Source organism: Condylostylus longicornis, unplaced genomic scaffold (assembly GCF_029603195.1).
Source record: "Condylostylus longicornis isolate FDR11 unplaced genomic scaffold, ASM2960319v2 ptg000119l, whole genome shotgun sequence".
Lineage (NCBI taxonomy): Eukaryota > Metazoa > Arthropoda > Insecta > Diptera > Dolichopodidae > Condylostylus > Condylostylus longicornis.
The window spans coordinates 413,600-424,861 of NW_026578087.1; the positions used below are offsets into that span (position 1 = coordinate 413,600).

The 11,262-nt window shown below is 23.1% G+C and overlaps 1 protein-coding gene across 1 annotated transcript; it reads left to right on the forward strand.

Annotated features, from left to right (window-relative positions):
• The first annotated feature begins 9,735 nt into the window (after positions 1 to 9,735).
• LOC129614749 (GATA zinc finger domain-containing protein 14-like) lies at positions 9,736 to 11,050 on the forward strand. Its single transcript, XM_055529597.1, has 4 exons — positions 9,736 to 10,225; positions 10,379 to 10,628; positions 10,851 to 10,960; positions 11,037 to 11,050. Exons 1-4 carry the CDS (start codon positions 9,736 to 9,738, stop codon positions 11,048 to 11,050), a joined length of 864 nt encoding a protein of 287 aa, XP_055385572.1.
• Positions 11,051 to 11,262: the final 212 nt, after the last annotated feature.

The window sequence follows — 11,262 nt, forward strand, 5'->3', positions numbered from 1 at the left end:
GCGTCTATTATTTTAATTGTCTAACAAAAAAAAATTTACAAAACTAAACACGAAACAATTATACAATTTTTTTTTTATACTTAATTGCTACTTTATTCACCCCAATTATGGATAAATGATTACATACCATAAATTGTTATTGTTGCCATCGTATTACGTGTAGATATACATATTTACAAACACATCAATTACTCTCATGTATTTTACATTAAACTTTGTAATAATTTAACGAATGAATCAACAGTTAATTTTTTTGTTGTTTTGAAATCAAAGTGCTTGTATATTCAAGTTAGTCGGGTAGGTAGTTTTCTGTCGTTTTTCTTTTCTATTAATATTTTAATATGAAAGTGAAATTTACGAGCATACAAATAAAATTAGTTTATGAGTAATAAGTTATTAAATTTTTTATGTTATTCTATAACTATCACCATTATAGTTCTAATTATAATAATTTTTAATTTAATTATTATTTATCTATGAGTTATGAGATTATGTAATTTATTTTATATTTGTTACAGTTAAGACACTGGGTTGGTTAGAGTTCTCATCAGGACAGTATACTATAGTCAGGGCAGTTGTTACAGAATAATGAAGAATTTCATTTTTTTGTTTACATTAGTAATGATGTACAAGTTTACATTGAACTTTCTGTTTACTTACAGCGTTTCTATTTAATTTTAGAGCCTATATGTGTGCATTGCTCCAAAAAGTATTGCAATAAAAGCATGTGTATTACAATTTTAAATACACCAGCCTGTTGGAGTAGAGTTCAGAGTATAATAATGCGTATTTTTTTTCAGTAGATGGCTTTTCTATGCTGTTCAAGTTTATCGATTTATTTTAAGTATGCAAAATACTTATTAATTTTCATACAAAATAACATTCCCGTCAAAAAATATTCCCATGACCTTCCTTATTCCTATAAGTATCGAAATAAATTGTTCATATTAATGTTAGATTTAAAATAAAACTTGAGCTTTAGAGAACTTTATATACGCACTTATATACGCAGTCAATGCATATATGGCTCATTTGATGCGCAACGGTGGCATTATTCAAAGAATATGATTTCTGAGCTATTTATACATATGTAAGTAAATAAGCATTCAAATTAAGAAACTTTTACATAATGTTAGAACCAGAAGAACTCAACACAAAAACTTCAAAATTAGATTTCCTCAAATGAGCAAATTTTAAGTTACGCAAGAGTTGCAGCAAACGTGCTATATGATTAGTTATTTGAATTTCAAAAGCTTTTATACACAAATACTTATTCATTTCTACAGGTCTAATAATATAATATGTAATTATCAAAACATGATAAGTCAATTTTTTTCAAAATTTCAGTTTGACGTGTAAGTAGGTACCTACTTATTTATTTTCTACGGTTACACGATAATTTTTTGTATTCCGCCAAAAATGTTATACTAAGCATGCTATCTATTAAATTTGCATTTCCTCATTTAAAATAACACCAGTCACAATCCAAATGAAAAACTATATTTTTCACAAAACTATGGAAAATATTTTTGTTCCCTTTCAATTTTTAGCAGTTTTCAATTATATTATACACAATATACATATATATGTATGTATATTTTTATAAAATATAATAGTTATATGTACATAATCATTGCATCCTTGTAGTTTTTCAAAAAAAAAAAAACGAAACAGAAAAAATAATTTTTTAATAGAGAAAATGTTACATCACAATTACTGGGACCTTGTCCTATATAATTTATTTTTGTTTTCCTATTTTGTTCTTTTAATTTTCATATTAATATATACATAGGTACATATACACAAATAACTATTTAACATACATACACACAATATAAGGATACACTATCGTATTTAATAAAATATTTTTTTTTGTCGTTGTACCTACGTACATTCATATATTTAGTACAAATTCAGGATCCAAGAAAATAGCGCAGGTCATCCACATTGAAAAACGAAAACAATAAGAACAAAAAATAACAAAAAAAGAAAATCATAAAAGGTATACTTGTGTGTTTGTTTTCATTTTTTTTTTTTATTTCTCAACAAAAAAAAATTCAATGAAAATAAAAGAAAAACTAACATTTTGTTGCATTTTAAAGACCTTGACATATAAAAAAATTTTTTTTTTGTAAAAATAAAATGAAAAATTTTACTTTATTACAAAAATTTTTTTAGTATACCAAAATAATGTTGGTATGTAATAAAAACACTCATGTACATAGGCACAAACCTTATTAGTAAACCTATATGTACACATCACATACGTATGTATGTATGTATATGAAAAGTTTTTTTTAAAAAATTGTAATTGAAAATTTTTTTTTATAATTATTAAGTATAAAAATATTTTTATATGCTAGAATCCTTTTGAATCCTTAATGATGTTCGAATTTTTTGTTGCTCACAAAATGAAATGAGTAAAAAAATTTTTAAAGATAACAGAAATTTTGAGAGGAAAATCATTTATAGATTATTAAAAAATTTTCAAAATTAGGTTAGTAGGTCAAAAATATAGGGAAAAAAAAAGAAAGGTTGCCGGTTGATGCTTTTTTCTTTTTATTCTTATTATCGTCCTTTTATGTAATAGAACAGTTTTTGAAGGCATTTTGATAGTAAATTTTTTTTTGTGTCCTATCAAAAGGATTCCATTTTTTTTTTTTTGTTTTACCTTGAATATTGTAATGACGTTTGTTTTTTTTCTTGGTTTCACCTTGATTTTCTTCAAAAGATCGAGGTCATTATAAAGAGTTTATAATATGCAATTTTTATTTTTTTTGGAAGATAAGTATATTTTATTAACAAAAAGTAAAAATAATAAAAAAAAATTTAAGGATAGCAAATGTGTACCTATTCAATTTTGTTTTGGTTTTTGTTTTTTTTTTATATTTTACACAAATTTTTCATTTTGTAGAGGAAGGCTTTTTAGGATTTTGATATTTAAACTTTAGTATATTGAATTCATAACTCTCGAACAAAGTAGTTTGGTTGGAAAATCTTTCTATACTTATAATTTAAATGTAAATTTTAATTGAAAAAAAAATTATGAATTTAAAAATTTAAAATTTATTAAAAAAAAATTAATTAAAAAAAATTTTAATATAGAAAATTTTAAATAGAATTTAAAAGTAAATTTTAAAATTTTTCTTGTACGTATACAATTTGTACACATTGTGTGTTTGAGCGTGTATTTTAAATTTTTAACTGTGTAATATTTACTCTTATTGTGTGATCATAGACTTGTGTCATTATAAAATTGAAAATAGACAATTATATTTTTGGAAAAATTATATGTGTATATATATAGATAAACTTAAGTATTTAAAAATATATATAGAAGAAATAGAAAATAAAATTATAAGTAAGTAAAATATTTTTAAATTAAATTTGTTCTTGTTTCTTTTTATGTAAATAAAAAAAAATGTGAATTTACTTTAATTACAAAAAACAAAAACGTATTTGAGATTTATACTTAGAGATGCTTATTATTTTTGAAGGTTATCATTGAGTGCTTATTGATAATAAAAGAAAAGAAAGAGAAATAAAATTCGAAATTATATAACAATTATTTTTGTGTTTTTTTCTTTTACATTACAAAAGAGATAAGAAAATCGTTTGATGGGCGCGGGAAATTAAAAATTTTAAGTGATTAATAATTTTTTTTTTTTTGAAAATTGTACACTAATTTCATTTATAAAATACTTATATACATATTGTACTTGTACAAGGGAAAGGTTAATATGTCTAACTAAATTTAACGTTAACTCTTTTTTCATTCAAAAAAAGAAACGCGGATTTACACTACTTCTGGAACAGAGCTCATTTCTAAGAATATTCAATTCTACTCAAATGCGGTAATAAATCTTATTAAATCGGTTCTCTCATACGCTAAATTTAATTTACCACTTTAGAATTTCTGGATGTAATAATGTATAAGTGCCAAAGAATTAATTGTTCAGTACTGACTGTACGAAAAGAAGTCAATGATTTTTTTATATTTAGCAGAAATTTTAATTCATAAAACCATAATTATTTTATTAGTCAAATGTTGAGTTTGAATTTAAGAAAAATAACCAAAAATTTATCATCGTACCGTTGCAACAAAACTCAGAAAAAAATTTTTGTTGAAAAAATTATCAATCAAAAAAATTTAATTGAATGATAAAATTAGCGATTGAATTTCAAACCAACTTCAATATGTTTTCTGTGTTTGATTTATAAATATCTAAAGTTTTTAATGGTATTGATACCTGGAAAATCGAATTTTCGGAGTTAGTACAATTTTAATTAAAATTATTTATATTGATTTATGTACTTATTTGACTTAAGAGTAAAAGAAATTTCAATGTCAAATTTACTTCAATTTGATTTGATGTGTAAAATGGAGTTTTGACAGTAATTTGGAGATTTAGAGCAATTTTTATAATAATAGTGTATGTAATTTTTAAATAGGGACATAAATATGTACATAGTACGATTTAATCTTACATTAAGATTGCATTTGATTAGGTTTATGAATTAGAACCTATTTTTTAATATTGACATTACAAAATTATTTTGATTTTCAATTTGTTTTTTATGTCATAAACAAATTTTTATGAAATTTTTCAACAAAATATACTTACTTACCTAAAATCAAAACAGTAATTTTATAAATAACTTTATGTTATTTACGCACCTACATATTATACATACATATGTTTATATAATTATTATTTAATAAGCACCCTTCATAATATTTTATATAATAATTCATTGTTTACACATGCTTACACATTCATAAGTATAACAAAGTATATTACATTTTGTTGTTAATCATAATAATTATACTTATATAACAATATTTTACGTACGTGCTTCGACGTGTAATACATGATAATAATTATGTATGTATGTATAAATCAAATTTATAAAACAAAAATTAACTTATAAAAAGATTATCAAAATTTTTTGATTTTTTTCACTACTCTACTCATTTTACTAAATTATTGAATTTGTAATACATTTACCTAATGTTATGCATATAGTCATACATACATATGTATGTGTGTATTCCTTTATATAAGCTTAATATACGTAATTATGTATTCATAAATGCAAATTAATATACATAATATGTATGGCAAAGTAAAGTAAGAAAAGGTTAAAAGCAATAGAAATTAAAATAAGTTACCAATTTTATGGTTTTCTAAATTTTTCTATTCACACTCTAATATAGAAATCGAAAGTTGTTATACACTTCTTATACATACTTATGTATGTACATAGGTACATACTTAAATAAATAAATAAAGTTAAAAATTTTTTTGATAGGTAGGCAATTATTATTAGACTTTCTTGACATATTGTCACATTAACAAATCTAGGTTTAAGTCTACGCTAGATTTAATTAAAAATGTTCTACATTGTTAATAAAAATTACGAGTACTCGTATATTGAAGAACAAAATTATAACAGAAAACACCTACTTACATTTATGAAAACATAAGTATATTTTTGACATATTTATGAAATAAGTATATGTGTGTATGGGTCAGACTTAAAAAAATTCGTTTATCTTTTCCCTAAAATCGGTGCCTTTTCAATTTTTTGCCCTACTATTTTTTATTTATTATAAAAACATAAAAGATAGGTTAATAAATTTATAGAGGAATAAAACGAGGAAAAAAAAATTAAAACCATTTTTTTTCTCTCATTTTGGCTTTATTTCAACCAGACAAGACATTTTTTTTTTCATTTTAATTTTTTTATTTTATTGTTGTATTCACTGTTGCCGTCACGTTGCTTATAACCTATCCGTTAATAAATATAAGTATATGATTTTGCGTTAAATATCACTTTATGGCAATATACATTTGTACATGCATATAAGTATGTATGTATATACGCATGCATGGGTATATGTACATTCATTTCCATATTGTATTTGATTTTGCCTTTAAAATTTAATTTTGATATTAAGTAGGTAGGTAGGTAGGTAAGCAAAGAGTCACACATAAACTTTCACATACATATTTAACTGCATTTTATATTATTATTGTGCTTCCTATATTTTCTCTATCTTTTTCTATCTCTAAATTTTTATATAATACGCAGATACTTACATATGTATATTATGTAGTATTGTAGTGTGGCAGAAAAAAAACACATACACAAGCATAAAATTAAAAATGAAAACAAAAAAATCAAAAACATATTTTTTTGGTTTCTATTCTTTTCTTTTATTCTTCTTATATTGTTTAGTGTATACTCTAGCTTTATCTTTCACACAAAAACAAAACAAATAAGAAAAATTACTATTGTACAGAGATCAATGTAGATAGAATTAACCCTAATGTTACCATAAATTTTATGTAGTTTTACAAAATTCTGTTTTAATACTAAATTTTACGCTAAACTCAACTAAAAACTTGTCTAATAAAATTTAAATTGAGTTGAAAGAGAGAAAAAATCAGGAAATTTTACAGTATTTTTTTTCTTATTACTATACTATTGCTCCCCTATACTCTTTGTATTAATGTATTTGCAAAAATTATAGTACGTACTTGTTATTCTGACTAAATTTCTACCTCAACAAACAACATATTAAGTTGTGTTTGTTTTTTTATTTTCTTATTTTTTGTTTTTATGTTGTCTACACTTTTGTTTTCAATTCTGTCATACACAACATTTATATGCGTTAATAAACTGTATACACAACTACAAAAATGTACACTAACACCATCTAGTTGGTGAATGTATGAGATTTCATTGTAAGATGCTTTTGTTTAATTATGTTTTTTTTTTGTTAATTCTTTTCTTGTTTTGTTTTTGATTTTGGTATTTATCTCTTGTCAAGTTCAAGAAAAAATTGTGAAAAATTGAATGTGTGTATCTTCTTAGAATATAAGTATGTACATATTTATAGAGACTTGTACACATGATATGCAATAAAAAATATACACAAAAATTTTTTTAGAAATATATGCAAACAAAATGTGTTTACTTAAATAGCACACACTGGTGTTTTATTTTTTTTTTAAGATAGAGAGGAAAAAATGGCTGTAAAATGTAGAATTTCAAGAAAACGAAAAAGAATGATTGAAAAATGAGAAGGAAAGTGAACATGTTTTGCAGTAAGAAGAATAAGTGACAGTAGAATATGGGCCTATGTCAAAATTATTTTTGTTAAACCAAATAAAAAATTGTCTACCTACATATACTATGTAATAATAAATATTTACATATGTATGTGTGTTTACAATATTACAATTTACAAGAATTTACAGTGATTTAAGTCTCGGAAAGTAAAATTAATTTTTAAGAAACACATACTTATAAGGAAATAATTTAAAATCTTAAGAATTATGTACGTTAACACGCTTAAAAATTTTATGAAGTTGATATTTTTGAAAGTGTATGAATAATATTATTCCGAAAAGAAAATTAATTTAACGTAAGGTATGACAATGTGCATGTGACATAAATTGACAGATACAAAGCTGCCTCAACAATTATGTATTTATTAAAATCAATTTGTAAACTAATATAAACTACCTTATGATTTGAAAAATTTTTTAATGACTTAAAAAGATATTTTTGAAGTTAATATTTCAGCTTATTCAAAACGGAGAACGGAAAACAAAATAATTTTATTTTTGACAATTACTTGTAAAAATACTATTTTGACTTTAAATATGACAATTTTCGTAATGAGTATTTATGAGTATATTAGTTGGTGTTGTCATTTAGTTGCATTGGCGCATATCATATTAAATAAGTATTCAAAATAAAAAAAATACGTGTGTGTACATACAATAAGAATTCCCAACTATTTTTTTTTCAATTAATAATTAATTAAGTATTTACTTTATTTTTTTATGTTTGAAGATCAGAACAGTCACCTTATTTTAATTGGTGACAATCATCTGATGAAATATAACTTTTACTCGATAATCATATATGAAAAATTGCATATTTCTGGGCATTATTAGTTTCCTTTGGAAAATTCCATTACAAGAATACATAATTGGAAATTTATTATTTAATAAAATGCGCTAATGTACGTTACGTGTTGTGACTGCAAAATATCGAAAATAATTATTGTAATTCCATTTTCAAAATCATCTTGTCAAAATCAAAACAAAATTTTTTAAACTATCTTAATGAAGCGTTTTACATTCTTATGTGTATACGTATGTAGTAAAATTATAATTATGAATTTTTCTTATACTTTTGCATGAAAAGTAAAATTATCATTGCATATTTATTATTTACCTACATATACATATGTCTATATGACACATTGTTCTATTTCATTCTATCTCCAACTTAAATTTCTATCTCTTAATAATACATGTTTTTTTTATACACGAACATGTCACACACATTCATATAATGTGAATGTATTTTGTCTTGAATGATCTTTTTGTTCCAATCCAACTCTCATACACATTTCAAATTTTATAGGTTATGTTGTGATCGAATTCTTAATACTTTTTACTTGTTCTTTTTTTGCTATCATGAAAAATAGACAAGTTTATCATTTTTATAATTTTAAAATTTATACTATTTAGAAATTAGAACTTAGAATTTTTTTTATTGTGTAAGTAAATTATTAATTGAAGTGGGTATGTAGAAAAAAGAAAAATAAAGAGAAGAATGAAAAAAAAATGATATAGAAATTTAAATTGCACGCGATAGAACGAATAAATTATTAAAAAAAAAAAATAGGAGAAAGAAAATGAAATACAATATGTAAAAAAATAGAAAGAGAAATGGGCGCGAATGAAAGCGAAAATGCAGATTATTTTTTGTTCTTTTCATTAGAAAAAAATATGTGTATGTGGGGTAAATGCGAAATTAGATATTTATTTCAAGCGCAATACTTTTTCTATGTTTATAGGTTAAATTGATAACAGTAAAACTTGGATAAGTGCTACTTTATTTTTTTTTTGTTTTTCATTTTTATAAGTGAATAAACATGTGTTTGTTTTGTTAAGGTAAATATTTTTTTCTAATAATCTGAAATAACTTAGTGTTTTTAACGTTCGTGTCGCTAACGTAACCGAACATGTGTCAACGTATTAGAAGCGTCATTTAAATTCGTAAATTTTAATGTGCAATTTAATGATGCTTTTTTTATAGTATTTATAAATGAATGTGTACATATGTATGTATACGTATTTATATTCAATCATACGCATATTTTTTAAGGAATAAAATAAATCCGAAAGAATACACGAAAACTGACAGATGTCAAATAATTTTTTTTGTAATCTTTTATAAGAGTAAAAATAAAATTAAAATTAACATTCAAAAATTCTTATTTTACTTAATTGTCATGCATAAACAAAATTCTATTAATTTATTATTAGAAAATTTAAAATTTTCATTTGAAACTAAAAATTTTAAAATATAATCCAATGATCTATTAACATCAATTTGTAATAAATATTTATTTTTTCCTTTATTTTCAGATCTTTGAACTTATATTGAAAATCAAAGCATATTTTTTGAAAATGTATTTAGCTACTACGCCTTTTTAAACAAAAAAATGTTTCTTAACTAAAGAAAACTTACAAGTCCATCTACGAGTGCTTTACCGTAGGCAACCTTTACTTTTAACATAAAAAGAGAATTCGTTAAAAATAACGAAATCATATTTTAAATTGAAGAAAAAATATTTTATCATAAATTGATTGAACAATTATTCCATTTTAAAATAATAATTAAGAAAAAAAAATAACAAATAAAATGCAAACCAATTATTTATCATCAATGGCAGCAACATCATCAACAACACCAAGTACTTCAATACTTAATCAAAATAATCAACTTGTAAATCTAACAAATTCAATAACATCATCACCATCACTACATAATCTTCATCATTCTTCACATTTACAACAACAACATCATGAAACTGTATCAACAACAACATCAACTTCAACATCAACATTGGGTCTAGAACCATCAATTAATATTATACCAATAAATACTCCATTACCATCGGTATCAACTATACAACCAAATAATAATGCCAATACTTTAATATTAAGTGCTGTTAACACTACACCAAATACATCACCGAATACAGGATATTTCCAAAATCATTCAAATCATAGAACAACAACAAGTATCAATAATAGTAATGGAAGAATAATAACATTAACAACTAATGACAATAATAGTTGTGAAATAGTTCCTTTAATTGTCCATCAACATGATGATCAAAATAATCGTCGTTCAATAGCAACTTCAACATTAAATAATAATACAACAATAATATTTCAACAAAAAAATGATGATAGAAATATTCACCAACAACAACAATTGCAACAAATTCAATCAAATCATTCTCAAAATTTATTAAATGATAATGGTAATGCACTTGTAGATTCATCAACATCAGTATTGGAAAATAATTTAATGTCATCACCAACACATTCTACGCAATCGACATCAAGAAATTCAACAACATGCAATTCAAATAATAATATAAAAATATTAGAATTAGATAATGATACTCTTTCATCAATATTGATACGTCGAGCTACAATAGAGCATTTTCAATTACAACAACAAGATAATCATCAAAATCAGCAACAACAACAACATCAATTTACAACAATGCAATCATTAAATGAGTCAAATAATATTATAAGAATTACCACTGCTTGTAACACCGATGATACAGATATTACTGGAATTAATTCAAATTTAAATAATAATAACAGTAATAATAATAGTAATAATAATAGTAACAACAATACTAACAAACCAAATAGTAATGATTTATTATGTAATAGTGATATTATGAGTGCTACTAGTATTAATAATAGTAATAATAATAATAATAATAATAACAGTAATAATAACAATAATGCAAATAGTAATAATCAACAACAACATAATGTTAATCAACAAATAACTGTTGATAAAAATTGTGCTAATTCAAATAATAATAGTAATAATAATAGTAATTTGAGTTTATGTGATAGTTTTACAAATATAACTGATTTAAGTAATCAAAATAATTCAACAATTCCAATTAGTTCCTCTACAATAACTATTCATAATATTATTCAACAACAACAACAAGAGCAACAACATCAGCAACAAAATATAATTGAAACAAATATTATTTCACCTACATTACAAAATCAACAACAACAGCAACCTACAATGGTAACAAAATCCACGAATGTTGATATGTCATCAATTATTGAAACATCAAGTAGTTCAAAATTATTACGAAATGATCCTTCATCTTCATCAATT

Excerpts from the sequence above, each read along its gene's own strand:
- LOC129614749 (XM_055529597.1), top strand. The coding sequence starts at position 9,736 with ATGCAAACCAATTATTTATCATCAATGGCAGCAACATCATCAACAACA. Across the intron at positions 10,226-10,378 it reads TGATGATCAAAATAATCGTC|ATTCATCAACATCAGTATTG; the intron begins GTTCAATAGCAA and ends ATGCACTTGTAG. Across the intron at positions 10,629-10,850 it reads ACAATGCAATCATTAAATGA|TAATAATAACAATAATGCAA; the intron begins GTCAAATAATAT and ends TAATAATAACAG.